The sequence below is a fragment of the Aricia agestis genome, chromosome 22 (assembly GCF_905147365.1).
Source record: "Aricia agestis chromosome 22, ilAriAges1.1, whole genome shotgun sequence".
Classification (NCBI taxonomy): Eukaryota; Metazoa; Arthropoda; class Insecta; order Lepidoptera; family Lycaenidae; genus Aricia; species Aricia agestis.
Genome location: NC_056427.1, coordinates 6,071,251 through 6,088,612, shown reverse-complemented (window position 1 = coordinate 6,088,612; position 17,362 = coordinate 6,071,251). Strand labels below are relative to the sequence as shown.

Sequence of the window (17,362 nt, the reverse complement as noted above, 5' to 3'; positions counted from 1 at the left end):
CGTACAATCTGGATAAAATGGACCAAAATAGTATTATTTTGTTGAGAAAAAAATTACGTGAGATTATCCCCAACGTGATATGAGATGAGATTTGACTCGACCCCCTCCCCCCCTAAACACCTCACGTAATTTGTGGACGCGCCGTGGAGTGATAATACTTTAGAGTGTGTATGTGTTCCTTGTAGATAGTTCACTGTGAAAGTAGCAGCGCTGAAAGATCTTTTTTTTTTACTTTTGTATGGACAATGCGCCCCAGCGTCACGAGTTTTCACTTTTCCCATACAAAAATAATTTGGTCTTTCAGTGCTGCTACTTTCACAGTGAACACGTACACGCCCTAAATTATTATCACTTAGTTTTGTTACATCCTGTATAACTGATAATAAAAAAAATCAAATGTTTATTTTCAAGTTTAGGTAAAAAATAAAACAACATTGTTAACAACACACTTTTAAAAATACTTATAATAATATTTAAGTGCTTCTACAAATCAGTAGTTAGTCTATATAATAATAATTACACTTATTTCTAATTTACTTTGAACGCCATCTGTGTTTTGTATTTCAAATGCATGTTTTAAATTACAATAAAATATTTGAAGCTCTGTATGAATAAATGTCAAAAAGGTATTTTTTTTATAACGAAAAATATGTAAGAAAGAATAAAAAAATGTTTTATCGTTAAAAACACAGATGGCGGTGTATAAATACTTAATACTTGGCAATATTAAAAAAAAATGACTATATTATAGAACTATGGACAAAAGTTACTTTCATGAAAATTAATAACTACCCCCATTACTCATAATAAATATTAATATTTAAATTAAGTAATATAAATAATTATCTCTATATCTATTATCGTCAGACTGACAAAGATGTTTTGGCGCGTGGCGCTGCTAACCACGCCACGCACCAAAACCTTATTGTAAGATTGTACTAATAGCTTATTTAGGAACAAAATAATGTTAAAAAGTGTTATGGAACCTAGTGTCTATTAAAAATATTAATTATAGATATTATGAATAAAGGGGGGTAACATTTTATTAGGTAGCAATCATAAATTCTATGTACAAAAATAATATAAATATGAAAAAGAAAATGATTATTATTCATAATATAACAAAAAGTATAAAGCCTACTTATTACTATTTTATGCACTTTTTTTCCTTCTACATCAAATACTTAAAACAAACATTCAAATAGTTTATGGAGAATTATGTATTAAAATGCTTCTTACATTCTTACTTGGTTTTGAACAGTAATGTATGCGTAGGTTCTCGATATTTGTATTCAATTATGTAAGAGAAGAACAAAAAATAAATAAATGCTGTAGCAAATTTAATGTATGTTGGTTATTAACATTCGTTTAATATGTTCCTAACTACAATTAGTTTAAGTATAAACGTAAAAAGAAAATAATTTTGTAAAATAAAATAACAGAAAATCTTATTTTATAATTTCACAGTTTTTTAAGTTTACTGATGTTTTTCCTATAATAATGATCGATTTAATTACTAAAGATAATAATACAATATGATAAACAATAATCTATTTAGGTAGTTGGATTTCGGGCCATTAGAAAACTTAATATTAGGTATTACTTGTTAGTCAATGATATTGAAAATACTTATGACATTATGTTTGTTTGAACTTAAATTACGAAAATATATTGTATTGGAGACGGTTAGGTAGAGAAATAAGATGGTTGTTTGGAGACATATTTTGAAGTAGTCACGACATGTGTTATTATTATGAATTAAGATACAAATGGCAAGTTGAAAGGTTTTGCAGTATTAGAACTCGTGTCACTTATTTTTAATACATGCCACTTTTAAATTTATAGTACTTTAAATATTATGTTACTGGGTGTCCTCGAGTCGTGTTTTTGATATCATGTCACATAATATATTTCAACTTTCAAGTTTTGCAAATAAATGAGAGCCTAAAATAATAGGAGTTACAGGGATATACCTACCATGCTTTGTATTCCGTGCTTCCAAGAAGGAATCGGTATGTATTTTTGATCTTATGTCACATTATTTATCGATAGTCATGTGTTTTATTAATGTAGGTACTCAAGGTTAGGGATTAGGGGGGGTTACTGTTATAATGTGTACTTTTTTCACATAAATCTATCTGTAGTCATGTCACGTGTGATGATACTTAACTGTGTATGTGCTAGAGGGTGTTCGTACAGCGGGTACAGGGGCAGAGCGTAAGGAGCCTAATATATTTCTGAAGTTCTTCTTTTTGAAGGATATGATTATTATAGGTATTGTAAATGTGCTAGAGCTTATGGGAGAAGTTACAGCCCCCTTTATGTATCTTTGATGAACAATAATTTAAAAAAGTTGTAATGTCAATATTTTGACGTTTACATTTTTAAATTGACATTTAGAAAGGTAAGACGTCAAAATTGCGACCATAAGCAATGAAGTACATGTTCATCAAAGTTACAAAAAAGGTTATGTTGCGTACTTTTTTCACATATTATCTATCTGTAGTCATGTCACGTGTGATGATACTGTAGATGTGCTAGGGGATGTTCGTACAGCGGGTACAGGGGTGGGGCGTGAGGCGCGGGGTGAGGGGCGTCGCTGTCGTCGTCGGTGGATGAGTCAAGCTGCTTGTCGCCGCCGGCGCTGGAATAGAGAAAAATGCTATTAGAACATTATAATAAAACACTAACCCCCTTACTAATACACGCTGTATAAGCTTTGAATAGTTATACAGTGTTTTGTCTTCTTCAATCCAATTAAAAATGTCACTTGTGTGACAGGAACAAAACACTGTATAACTATTCAAAGCTTATACAACGTTTATTAGTAAGGGGGTACATATACAGGGTGTAACAAAACAGTGATAATACTTTAGGGTGTGTATTGTGTCTCCTGTATAGTATTCACTGTGAAAGTAGTAGCGCTGAAAGAACTTCTTTTTTAACTTTAGTACGGGCAACTTCATGAAGCTGGGGCGCTTGCCCATACAAATCAGAAAAAAATGCTCTTTCCGCGCTGCTACTTTCACAGTGAACTCTATAAGGGACACATACATACCCTATAGAATTGCCACTTCGTTTAAAAAAAAACAAAACAGAGTCCCTAAAGGGTAAAACTGGACCCTATTTCAGATGGAGAGACTTCGCTGTCTCTTCGTCCATCCGTCTGTCTGTCTTCAGGTTGTATCTCAAGAAGCGCGGTAGCGAGACAGTTAAAATTGTTACAAATTATGTATTTCAGACGCCGCTACAACAACAAAAACTAAAAATATTTAAGGGGGCCTCACAAATCCCCTCGCACTTTGCCGATTTCTTTAACGTTTCGACATTTTACAATGGTTTGCAGCGTATAACTATTCTAGGTTCGGTGTCTTAAGCATGTAGACAAACACAAGGTTTTATAAGGGTGTTACCAAACAAAGTGATAACTGATAAGTCTACACTTTAGGGCATTGAGGTACTATAGACTGGAGAGAGCCATAAATCGGTGTATAAGCGTCAAAAGCGTGTAATGTTATGTCCTACTTACTAGGACATAACAAAGGAGTCGGTCTGCATATTTCATGTAATAAAAGTGTTAATAAAGGTTTTTAGTGAACATTTAATGCTAGATATTGATGAGTTTTGTGGTCCCGCTAAATAATAAACCATAAGAATGGTCAAAGAATGCCTCAAACACGTGAATTTAACATTAAATACGTAAGTTTTGAACAACGTTTTTTGGGCTTTTCAATCGGTATTTTTGTAAGCTAAAAAGATAATTTATAAGTTTATTAATCCCTTATTCGTGCTATTTAAGGCATTAGTGCTAAAAATGTCGCATCAATTAATAATTTGGCTATAAAATTGCATAGCTTTTTACGTGTGTTTACGGATTCTCATCACTTGAACTATAGTTAATCCATATAATGAACTAATTGACTTTCTTTCCTGTATCATAATGTGCTTCGAAATAATCGACAAATAGAAATATTCCAGAAAAAAAACGCACACTACTTGTATAAAAATAAGCACAAAATGGCCACGCGATAACGGCTTAAGACTACATCTATACTATAATACTTTATCTATGCTTTAGGGTGTGTGTATTCCCTTACATAGAGTTTTTAGTTTTTTACTGTAAAAGTATCAGCGCTGAATTAGTGGCTAGTGCCGTGATTTGATAATAAAAAAAGACGGGGCAAAAAACATTCCATTTTTAAATACGTTGCTCAAATAATGACGTCACATCAATGAAAAGAGACAACAAGCCCCTCGCGCCAGGTAAAAGCATATCGGGTTTCGCTGTCAGAGCGAATACATCATATTGTGCTCCCAGCCCTAAGGACTATCCCTATAATGTTGACCGAATATCCTGTCGGGAAGGCAAATAAGTTGAGTCGCACCAAAACGTCTTCTTCTTCTTTTGTCGGAAGTAATGTAAATTTGCCAATCGATTTTTTTTATTACCGCCTTAAAATAATGTGTTCGATTATCGCCTATATTAATCAAATCATAAATGTTAACATTTTTCAAGAGACAAGAAATGGTAGGCTTTTTCGACAACAAATTCAGTAGGCTCTACCAGCTGCCCAGTGCCCACACACCATGCAATTACTATATACTACGCGTAGTATATAGGTAATAATTCCATGCCCACACACAAAAACAGCCCCTTTTTTGACAAGTACAGAACTTATCCATGTAACAATTTTGATTGGTTATATTATAACGATAGCCAATGAAAAGCGCTAAGGAATAGAAAAACTTCTGTCAAAACATATTATAAAAAACTAGGCATATAAACTTAAGAAACTTACTCGCACAGACTAATAATTTATAAACTACAAAAAAAATAATCTCTGCTTGTATAAGTTTAGGCAGTGAATTATATACCGTTTAAAATTATTTTACCTCCTACAGGACCTTATGGCGTCTACATAAGGATTAATATATAAACTCCCAGGTAAATCAAACTAACACGATATGATGTCACTTTTTGCTTCAAATCCATTCAAGCAAGTTCCAAGCAATATTTCTGCTTTATTGAGCAATCTAGAAAAAATATGGCGCCAACAATCAGACAATAAACATAATTATTGCAAATTAAAATTACTTCTGTTTTTGCTCTAAGAATTAAGGAATGAAAAAGAAAGGTAATTTTCCAGCAGTGAGCAAGCTCATGTTGATGAATTATGACTAAGAACACTCTAGATCAAGTCAGCTTTAAAAAAACAAAATTGGTCCACTCGTTTGGTTGCTACGATGCCACAGACAGACAGAAACGTCAAACTCATAACGCCCCCCCTTTTTTCCTTAGGAGGCAAAACATACTATCCCACAATATTTCTGGTTCAAAAATATCATTCCTCAAAATATTCCTTTCATCCAAATAGTTTAGGAGTTTTGAGTCAAAGAGTAATAACTAAGAATACATACATCCTCATTCCTGACAGACATCGACCATCGTAAATAGTGGAAGTAGGATAGCTGCTACATTTGATTTTGAAATGAGCAGCCGGATGGCCTGATGGAAAGCGATTACTAAGGTAGGTACTGCTTTTACTAAATAGTACCTGGATGACCGAGCTTTGCTCGGTATAGCGAAAACTCATTGACGCCATCCGCTGGTCGTTAAAACAATTAGTTGCACACAAAATAGTTTTATTATTCGCCAATAGATGTCAGGAAGAGTCATATTTTTCAGTTTATCGATTATCGATAAAACACGAATAAAAATACATTTTCTAAAAATGATTCCTAGCTAGATCAATTTATCGCCCCCGAAACCCCCTATATACTAAATTTAATGAAAATCGTTGGAGCCGATTCCGAGATTCCAATAGATGACAAGGTCAAAGATTAGCGAATTTTGTTAATAAAATAAAGAAATCACGGTAAAAAATAAGTGTTCCCAAAATTTCAGCTCGATAGCATTTGTATTTTTTTTGTTATGCGCCTTCAAAGTTGGATATTCAAGTCATTTTTTTTTTCAATTAAATTTCTTAATATTTGTATACAATTCGATAACTTATGCAATTAAAAGCAACTTTTGTTACGAAACCACTTTCATAAACGCAATATTTAATATACCTGTCGAACAAAGTTGTCTCCCGATGCGTACAAACTACGAAAGACTGACGTCATACTTTCGTAGCACTTTGTATGGAGCGTTTCGGGCAGGTATTTTTTATGAGATATTTGAATTGTCTTAACTTGGTGAATTTTTAAGCTATCAGAGTCATTCTTTCAACGATGTTTCTATTTTTTAAGTGTCTTTCAATTACCGATAAGAAACAAAAATAGTCATCATGCCTATTATATATATATACAGTGTGTAACAAAAATAAGTGATAATACTTTAGGGTGTGTACGTGTTCCTTGTAGAGAGTTCACTGTGAAAGTAGCAGCTCTGAAAGACGAAATTTTTTTTTCACTTTTGTATGGGCAAGGGCCCGAGCGTCACGAGTTTCCCCATACAAAAGTGAAAAAAAAATGTGGTCTTTCAGCGCTGCTACTTTCACAGTGAACTCTCTACAAGGAACACGTACACACCCTAAAGTATTATCACTTGTTTTTGTTACACCCTGTATATATACAAGAATTGCTCGTTTAAAGATATAATATTCTACTCATTATTTATTGCAATTAAAACAACGGATGAAGATGAATACTATTTAGTATTATACTATGCCCATAACCCAGGTTAATAATTATTAAAGATGACATACGTACTTAATATTGTAGTAATAAATAAACAGGCTGACAGATTGTCTAATGGTATCTTCGCTCTAGCCTCTACCTAGAGTCTTTTGACTGTTATTTAAAATCTACTTACAGTAAGAATTTTTTTTTATTTGGATTAGCTGAAATTACTGAATCGATTTTCTTGAACACACACAATATTAAATATTATGATAGAGAACTAGCTTTTTCAAATGCGAAGTTGCAATTTCTAACACCTATTTTTGACCGACTTCCAAAAAAGGAGGGTTTCATATATTCGGCTGTGGATTTTTTATTACTATTAAAATTCACGGAAGAAACAACTTAATTTTTATCTAGATTATTCTAGAGGTCAAAAATTGCAATAATAAAATTGACGAAGCGTAACTTTTACGAAATATGCACATTATCGTTTAGATAATAAAGTTCAAATTAACTTGTATTTAACAGCGCCATAAGTGCGAAAGAGACGGGTGCGTCATTCCAGCGTATGAGTGAACGAGACGGCGCTATGTAACCTGATACTCGACCATCTGCAGTGTAAAAGCAACTCGCGGCTAAAGTACAAATCCAATATTATACCGACATTAAAAACTGTGTAGCTTATTATTTTACTAGATGACGCCTGCAATAAGGAACCGTACATTTTCCCAAAACAAGAACTATCGTACGTCCTTTCCCGTCTCTCAAAGCATATCCACGCCAAATTTTATCTAAATCGCTTCAGCCGTTTTTGCGTGAAGAGGTGCAGACAGAAACTTCTTCGCTTTTATCATATTAGTAGGTAGTACTAACATTATCCTAAGTGCAGTGTTTCCCAAACTTGTCGGGACCGCGACCCATCTACAAGAAAGTTTAAAGTTCGCGACCCACCTTATGTCATGAAGACAAAAAAGCAGCGGTATATGTTTCTGCCGCAGCATTTACCCGTTAATTCTTATCGTAGTTCACCACCATAAATATCATCATCGTTAGCCTTACTTACTTACAACTTACAATTACGTTTGCGTTTGAATGCTCCGTCCCCGTCCCGCACGCACCCACAACGACGAACGAACGAGTAAAATTACAATCGGAACGAGTACCTACGAGTCCTACGACAATCGTCCTATAGTTTCAGGGCCCACCCAAAATCTACCCGCAACCCACCAGTGGGTCGCGAGTCGCGACCCACACTTTGGAAAATACTGCCTAAGTGAATACAGGTTTTTCGGGATAAAATGTGGAGTTAATACTTGGCCGTACCGATCAAAATTCGCTCACTAGTTTTATATGTTTATAAACACAATCACAAACTTTCGCTTCAGTCAATAAGCGTAAACAAAGAGACAATATCCGTATGCAATGCCAAAATTTTAATTACTGATTGACGGTGTATTTTACAATAATATTGTATTATTGGGTCGGTTACATTCTTAGGGGCGATTTCATCAAAGAAATGGAACGCGTTCAAAGCACTCTGAACCGGTTCAAAACGTATAAACGCGATTATAACATCGAAATGCATTTCACCAGCATAAACTGAACGCGTTCACAGCAAATCCGAGTTTTATCTTCTGAACGCCCAAAGTCCGAAGTTTAACGTCATAAAACCCGTTCAAGCCCTGTCATGGCGGAACGAAAAACATAGACAAAAGAAATGTCAATATGACAGTTTTGACACATGCGTTTGTTAGTTTATGTATTGTTTCTTGCTATTTTGTAGTTAAATTAACTTGAAAAGGTTTTAAAATGATGAAAACATGTAAAATAATCGCGTGACGTCACGTAAACTTAGATTTAATAATCGCGATCAAAAGAAGTTTGTGAAATCCAATTGATACAAACCGAGATTTACGTCGCAGCATGAACGCGTTCAATGGGAACTAAGTTTTATAAAACTAAGTTTTATGTGTGTTTGGTGAAATCCCACCTTAATTATTGTACAGACAAATTCATGACGTTGCATTGGGGCATATCTTATAGAAACATAGCATTCAAAACCCTGTCAACGCTGCTACTTTCACAGTGCTACTTATACGTGGGAGAGCCATGCTTCGGCACGAATGGGCCGGCTCGACTGGAGAAATACCACGTTCTCGCAGAAAACCGGCGTGAAACAGCGATTGCGCTGTGTTTCGCCGAGTGAGTGAGTTTACCGGAGGCCCAATTCCCTACCCTATTCCCTTCCCTACCCTCCCCTATTCCCTTCCCTTCCCTACCCTCCCCATTACCCTATTCCCTCTTAATAGGCCGGCAACGCACCTGCAGCTCTTCTGATGCTGCGAGTGTCCATGGGCGACGGAAGTTGCTTTCCATCAGGTGACCCGTTTGCCCCCTTATTTCATAAAAAAAGTGAACTGAACTCATAGACACATATCTATACACACTAAAGTATAATCACTTTGTTGCACTGCAAAACTTCTAACAGGTTATGAATTTGAACATATAATATCATAATTTCTAGAAGTTCAAGCTATAAATTAAAAAAAAAAACTTACCTATCTTTGTGTTCAGCTTGTCTGTCTCTCTGTCTTCTATTTTTGAACCAATTGGATACCTGGTAAAAAGCATAATTTCTTATTTTGAAGTAGCGCAAAATATTTAAGATCTCTATCTAATATATAAAAATAAGTCGGGTCTTCCTTCCAGCCCCCCTAGACAAGTGGCAAAACGCTAACGCTAGTGCACGCTGACGCTACAAAATGTATGGATTTGACATTAGTATTCGCTAGCGAAGCGATGACTTATGTCAAATCGCATACATTTTGTTGCGCTAGCGTTAGCATTAGCGCTTTGCCACTTGTCTTAGACTTAGATTAGATTAGACTTAGGCTGACGTTATAACTCCAGACCTAGTAGACAAGTGGCAAGCGATTATCGTAAACGCTAAAAAAATGTATGCGATTTGACATAAGTCATCGCTTCGCTAGCGAATACTAATGTCAAATCCCATACATTTTGTGGCGTTAGCGTTGGCGTTTACGATAATCGCTTGCCGCTTGTCTAGGCCCTCTGAACCCACGAACCGATTTCCACGGTTTTGCATTCGTTGGAAAGGTCTCGGGCTCCGTGAGGTCTATAGAAAAAAAAACAGAAAAAACTTCAAGAGAAAAGCAGGAAAACAGGGAAAATCAATTTATGGCAAAACAACGTTTGCTGAGACAGCTAGTCTTTGTATAAATTAAGTATATTGTTTTGAGAAACTCTTCAAATTTTGAGAAATCTCTTCAAAGCAAAAAACTGATTACTATAAATCAAAAATGCTGATTACTGAATAGTGATTATCTACTTTTGGCCTCAAAACCCAAGATTCGTTTATGGCCTCAAAATTATACTTACTAACTAATAACTATTCTCCACATTTTTAACAACCAAGATTTAAAATCCTGACCCCTATCTATAGGCGTTCGCTAAGCCTTCATCTTTTTGATTTAATAATTTCGGCCGCCAAGATTTAAAAAATCTTGGTGGCCGAAATTATTAAATCAAAAAGCTACTAAGTCAACTACTTTAATCTCGTTTTTGGCCGTTGTTATACTCGAATTTTTTTAATCATTTACATTCTTCATCAGCTTTCATTCATCAGAAAACCAATAATCGTCCAAGTGCGAGCCGGACTCGCGCACGAAGGGTTCCGTACCATTATAGAGGAAAAATAGGCGAAAAATTGTGTTTTTGTATGGAAGCCCCTCTTAATTTTTTATTTAATTTCATAAAACTAGGCCTTTACATCCGTTGTGGATGATTTATACAGTATTTTTCAGAGCGAAGTAACCACTCCTCAAATATTGTAGTGCCTGGGACAAGATTTTTAAATGTCCGTATGGTTGCCCAAGCGCATACGGCATTCTCGCATCATAGTCGGCCTAGTCCAGAGGAAAGAACTAGTCAATACGTCTGGGACCAACTATGTGCGGGTTTCCTCACGATGTTTTCCTTCACCGTACGAGCGTCCGTATTATGTACTTGAGATCAGAAAATGTCTCATAGGTACACGCCTCCACCCGGGTTCGAACCTGCACTCTCTAGGAGTGCGAACCGAAGGTCTACCCATTAGGCCACGGACGCTCTTAATTTCATATTATTCTTAAATATTGAAGTAGACATATAATTAAGGCCTTTGTGAAAATATAAAGTGCCTACCTGTTGCCATTATTGATATCGAGCAAAAAAGACCAAAAAATCACGTTTGTTGTATGGGAGCCCCCTTTAAATATTAATTTTATTTTGTTTTTAATATTTGTTGTTATAGCGGCAACGCAACAAATATACACAATCTGTGAAAATTTCAGAACTCTATGTAATAGCGGTTCTTGAGATACAGCCTGGAGACAGATAGACGGACAGACGGACATCGAAGTCTCATGAATAGGGTCCCGTTTTCACCCTTTGGGTACGGAACCCTAAAAATGTAGCTCTACATTTTTGGTCTCAAAAAAATATATTTTGTTATTATCCAAATTTTTTTAACATCGAGAGCTTAGTTTTCGCCTATTTTCCCCAAGATTTATTAAACCCACCGAGTTTTTAAACCCTATAAGCTTAGTTTTTGACATCAAACTTTTGCCCCCAAGATTTTCGTCCCACCATTTTGAACCCTCTAGGCTCAGCGAGTTGTAACATAACCCGTTGTGTTGAGGAAGCGGTAGTGGGTTCATATTACAACCGCACTGACCGGAGCAATGTGGACTGATGACTTGTCATGTGTGTGTAAGATTTTATATTAAAACATTGTTATATATACTAATATCGTGGACAAAGTTTATCGGTCTGTTACCATTTCACGGCTTATTCGTTAGATATATTCAGGGTGGGTTGCACCAACTTACTGTAACTATTACTGTAACTTTAACTATAACCTTAACTACAATGCAAAATGTCAAATCTTTTTTTAATGTTAAAAATGGACGCCATCAAGACGCCATATTAAACCATAACCATAGAGCTCGACAAGGCTTTAAATGCACGTGGCGAAAAAAGGAACTAACGCGATCAAACAAAAACGCCATTTTTGACAGTTCTCCTTTACCAGCAGCGCCCCTCCCCACGTTCTTATAAAGCCTTGTCGGACCAGTGCCAACGTCTTCTGTCAAATTCTGTGGTCACAGTTAAGGTTAAAGTTAAATTAGCTGTAACTATAGTCTATAACCATAACTTTTACTTTAACCACGCCTCTGGTGCAACCCAATTTTAGTAACATTAGCGTAGCGAGGTACGGGCGGGGGGAGTGTGGCGGCAGCAGCCCCCACCTACAAGAGCCTACGTGGAGTGGTAAGTTGAGGGGTGAGAGGGGAGGCATTCAATCCCAGTTCGTTCGCTCATATTTTGCTAAAAACCACGAATTCGAAGTTTAGGATTTTCTTAACGGTACAGAAGCCTTCGTGCGCGAGTTCGACTCGCACTTGGCCGATTTTTATTATCTTTTCTTCAATATCAAATCCCCGTTCTAAGCGTAAAGAGATAATAGACACCATCACACTAATCAATATCAATGGTCTTGACTCTTGAGTCTTGACTCTTGTTAATATACCTAAATACGCTCTCATGTGGTCTTACAATTATTGTCCTCTCAAATGCTTTAGTCTTTGGTCTAGTCTGTGGTCTTCTAGTCTTACCTGTACAGTAGTCAGTCCGGTGGTCTCAGCCAGTTCCCTCTTCTCCCGCGGCGAAGGGTAGGGATTGTGGAGGTACCAGTCACGGAGTACTGTTCTGGACTTCTCCTGTGGGGAAAGACTATCTTGAGTTATGTTATACTGAGAACAATTAAACCATGTTTGTGATCACGAATCTCATGTCATCAACTTCTCTGACCATAGTGCAGCATGCATCATCAAAGAAGTTAATTCTTATGCAGATGACGGACCTATGTAATGTGGTCGCGTTATGTGAAACTCAGCCGACCGATCACAAATTACGTTGAATTGATATAACCCGACCAAATGACGTATGTCTAATTGTCTATATACTCTAATTTGTTTGATGGTTTTGGTACATCAAAACTTTTTGACAGCTTTCTCTAACACCATTTTCCCTACCTAACATTGCCTAACAATACGACGTTTCTTCGCCATCCCATGCCTATAGTCCTGGGCAGAGGGAACTATCAACTAATTGCTTCTGACTCTGTGTTTATCATAATAATAATAATAATTTATTTGCAGAAAGAAGTACAAGAAGTTGTCGAATTATTAAACATGGTTCACTTTTTCTACCTATAGTATTTAGGCATGCAAATAATGATAAGTAAAATTAAATTTAAGACATTATTAGAAAGTAGTCATTAGTCATAACATAATAAAATGGTTAATATAATCATTTAAAAAATCAAAAATCAATAAATACATACAAATTATTACAATAAACCTGTGTCTTTGTCAATGCAATAAACATTTTTAAATATGCACTGATTAAAAATATGCAACAAAAAGACGAAGGAGAAGACAATAAAAGAAAAAGAATGTCAATGTCAGCTTATTTTTGCGGTGCGGGGTACACCCCGCACCGCAAAAATAAGCTGACATTGACATTTGTTTACACTTAACAAAGTGTAAGCAAACACGAGAACAAATCTACAAATTTAAACTAGCAATATGTGCACGAGAACGAGATTCCTACTATGACTATTGACTATGACTATATCTCTATCACTTTATAGCCGACTTCTTTAGAGAAGGCTATTATCACCAACTATCTCTAGAACCCTCTCTTCTTCACCATCCCATAGAGTCCTGTCATCCATCTATCTACTTTTTAACCAACTCTCAAAAAGGAAGAGATTATTATCACCAACTTTCTCTAAAACCGCTTTACCACTCACCTTAAAACAATACGAAGTCTCTTCACCATCCCATATAGTCCGGGGTAGGGGGAACTTGCGTCTGACTCTGTATTTGCCGACGGCACCGAGCGGCCTGCCTCGTAGACGCTCCGCTTCCATGTAGTGGGCTGTGGGAGAGAGAGATGGTTAGGAGAGAGAGAGAGATGGATTGAGGTAGAGAAGAAGTGGTGATAGAGAATGTGTCATGACGTGTGTCCCGCGGGGCTAAAATAATGGTCTAGCAATTCCTCTCAATCAATTCACAAAATGAATTGTCAAAACTGTCAAAGTCACGAATGTCAAATTAGTACGAATATAAACCAATTGAATTGGTCAAACACACAAATGTCAAATTAGTACGAATTTAGACCAATTGAATTGGTTTTTTGACATTCGTGACTTTGACAGTTTTGACAATTCATTTTGTGAATTGATTTAGAGGAATTGCTATACGACCATTTTAGCCCCGCCGATCTTATTAGCTTAAATAATGTAACTTAGATGTGTCATGACTTCATGAGTGTGCCTCGATCTTATCAGCTTAAATAAATAATTTATTATTTGTGAGTTCATTTAGGAGCTTTTAAGCCTAGACAGACATACTACCCGCAATTTGGTTGCTCCGAAATTCGTATATCGCGAGGAAACCGTTCGTTTTCTCAACAAAAACTATCCCGACCCTTAACCGCCACTAAAAATATTTCCATTGGTATAACAATCGGTTCAACGGTTTAAACTTGAAGAGGTAGGAAGTAACAGACAGACAAACAGATATACAGACACACTTTCGCATTTGAAATGATTATATTAAATAAAGATTACTGTTATACTTGAAGGCTTCCTAACGCTAAAACTGCCTTTAAGAGGGAACGCGGGTGCAGTAGAATTTAAACGAAGAAAATATTGCCACCGCGCTTCACCCTGCGCCGGCATGTGTATTGTGATAGAGACAGATACAGTAAATCGAGGTAACGTAGTCCTCTGATTCCTCCTTCAAAAATATACAGCCTATTTTCAGGAAGTGTGTCTATGCCTCTACGTTTTTATTTTATCTTAGAGATCTTTCATATTCGTTTTAAGGTCGGTGGATTGGCGGGGTACGGGCATTCATTTTTTGCGATATTTAAAGGGTCATATTTTTTATTTATATAAGTAAATTTAGAAAAAAGCAAACGTAGAGGCATAGCTTTAACAGATTCCAATATTGTATAAAAAAAAATTTGTCTAGACGCATTTTCCAGGGAGTAAATTGGGGAATACGTTTGTATGAAAATACAGTGTTATCGTATTCCCTTAACACTCACCTTTCAACCACAAATTCTGCAGCTTCGCATGGTTGTGTGCGCTGAAGTTGTGCGACTCCAGCAGCCGGTACAGCTCCTTGAAGTTCCCCCGGTGGAAGGCCACCATGGCCTTGGCCTTCAGCACCGACTCGTGCGCTTGGAGACGCTCGCAGGCTGGTAGCGACCAGAGAAACCGGCCGAGACGCTCGATGTTGCCAGCTTGTTGCAGAACCTGGATGGAAATCGGTTGAGTATTTTTGGCAGATTGTTGGGTAGCATGAAAGTACGTTGATACTTTTCGGCAGATTGCTGGGGAAATATCAAAATTGGTTTAATCGTTTTGTCAGCATCTAGGACGATGAAAATCGGTTTAGGCGTTTTAACAGATTGTTGGAGAAGTATCGAACTGATTGATACTTTATGGCCGATTCTTTGTCAAAAAACAGTTGGGAAAATGTAAGTCGGTTCAGACTTTTTGACAGATTGTTGGGATAGTATCAAAATCAGTTTAATCGTTTTGTCAGCTTGTTGGGTGGAATGAAAGTCGGTTGAGACTTCGTGGCAGATAAGCAGATTGCTGGGAAAGTATCAAAATTCGTTTAATCGTTTTGTCAGATTCTCGCACGTGTATGAAAATCGGTTTAGTAATTTTGGCAGATTCTTGGCATTTTTTGGGAAGAATGAAAGTCTGCCAAGTAGTCTCAACAGACTACTTGGCAGATTGTGAGTAAAACGTCGAATTGGTTTTTGCCAGAAGGCTGGGGACGATAAAAATCAGTCAAGTCTTTGCTAGACAGTTTTCTGACGCATTGCTAGATTTGCAAAGCATCAAAATCAGTTTAGCCATTTTGCCAGATTGTTTGGGTGTTATAAAATCGGTTGTTAGAGGACTTAGAAATTGATAAAAATATCGGTTTATATTACTAGATATAGGTCGGGCGTATATTACCAGATGTTTAAATTATCGGAGGAGTACCTACCCGTCTCTAATGTGTATCCATAAAGCCATCTTAATCGGTTCAGCCGGTTAAACTTAAAGGTGTAACAGACAGACAAACTTTCGCATTTTGTATTAGGAAGCAAAGTATAGATTACTAACACAACCCTAAAATGATCATTATTTTAAAGTCCATTTTATTGTTAAGTATAAAACAGATTATCAACCCCATAACTCACCCCTGCTCTTTTTACCCCACGGGGTTCCGAATTTAACAGGATTCTACCTGTCTACATAATTATTGAATAATTTGTACAGTAATTATTAATCTAAAAGTATATTATTTTACATGTAAACTAGCTGTCCCGGCAAACGTTGTTTTGCCGTGTAAAGTATTTCGCCCGTATTATTTTATTGAAGTGACTAAATAAGTATGTCACCATGGCAACGTCCATCGCTATCCCGTCGCACAAACAATGTAAATGTCTCGAGTTGTAATAATTTACTATTATTTATTCAACAAATGCACTTATCAATATAAAAAGTACCCAGTAGCCGATTCTCAGACCCACTGAATATGCATATAAAATTTGGTTAAAATCAGTAAAGCCGTTTCGGAGGATTACGCGGCCTAACATTGTGACACGAGAATTTATATTTATAAGATATACCTATCTAAAGTGTGTCTATATGTTTGTCGGTTTCTTCATGCCTGAATCGATTTAGATGTGTATTAAGTATATAGGGATTAGGGATATTTCGAGAGATGTTTAAGGATAGTTTTGTCTCTCTTTTTTTGAGCCGCTTGTTTCAAAGATGCGTTTAACAGTTTGTTTTTTTTTTAACTAGGGGGTGGTCGCAAACACGCACATCCGGAACCTAAGTCAATATGGCAACATCCTATATAAATAGTGCGAATTTCGCAAAAAAAAAAATAACCCGTTACTACCATATGTGGGATGTTTTTGGCTTTAAACGTTTTTTGGTTAACAAACGCTTTAAACTTTTATTATGGTACAAGATGACGCCTGCAACTCTGTTGCGCCAAAAGTCGTGTATCGCGCGGGAAAACATTATTCCGGGATAAAACTATCCTATGTCTTTTCCCGGGACTCAAAGTATCTTCATATAAAATTTCATCAAAATCACTTCAGCAGTTTTAGCATGAAGAGGTAACAGACAGACACACTGTCGCATCTATAATACTAATATTATAAAGCGGAAGAGTTTGTTTGTTTGTTTTGAACGCGCTCATCTCAGGAACTACTGGTTCGATTTAAAAAAAATAGATAGATTAGATTATAGATAGCCCATTTATCGAGGAAGGCTATAGGCTATATTGTATCACGCTAAGACTAATAGAAGCGAAGAAATAGAGGAAAATGTGGAAAAAAACGGGGGAAATTATTTAAAATTGCTTATTATCTTATAAGAACTACTGGATCAATTTTTATGTTATTTGGCACACATGAAGAATAGACCACGTGAAGGATTATAGGTCTTTTTTTTAAATATCTTATTTACGCGGCCGAAGCCGCGCGAAACGTCTAGTCTATAATATTACTAGTTGTGCCCCGCGTCGTTACCCGCAGTTTTATAGTGAATGTTATTGCGTATTAACTTATTTTCAAAAGAAAT

At 36.3% G+C, this 17,362-nt stretch overlaps 1 protein-coding gene across 3 annotated transcripts in view; it reads right to left on the bottom strand.

Moving 5' to 3' along the window:
* Positions 1–1,533: 1,533 nt before the first annotated feature.
* The window catches only part of LOC121738078 (protein sine oculis-like), a 36,191-nt gene continuing 20,362 nt past the window's right edge, over positions 1,534–17,362 (bottom strand). For all 3 annotated transcript variants that reach the window (XM_042129911.1, XM_042129912.1, XM_042129913.1), the window contains exons 3-7: positions 14,809–15,019; positions 13,505–13,632; positions 12,303–12,407; positions 9,186–9,244; positions 1,534–2,644 (exon numbers count right to left, since the gene is read on the bottom strand). In XM_042129911.1, the coding sequence (XP_041985845.1) occupies positions 2,512–2,644; positions 9,186–9,244; positions 12,303–12,407; positions 13,505–13,632; positions 14,809–15,019 (636 nt within the window). In that variant the 3' untranslated portion in view covers positions 1,534–2,511. The remainder of the gene's footprint in view (positions 2,645–9,185; positions 9,245–12,302; positions 12,408–13,504; positions 13,633–14,808; positions 15,020–17,362) is intronic.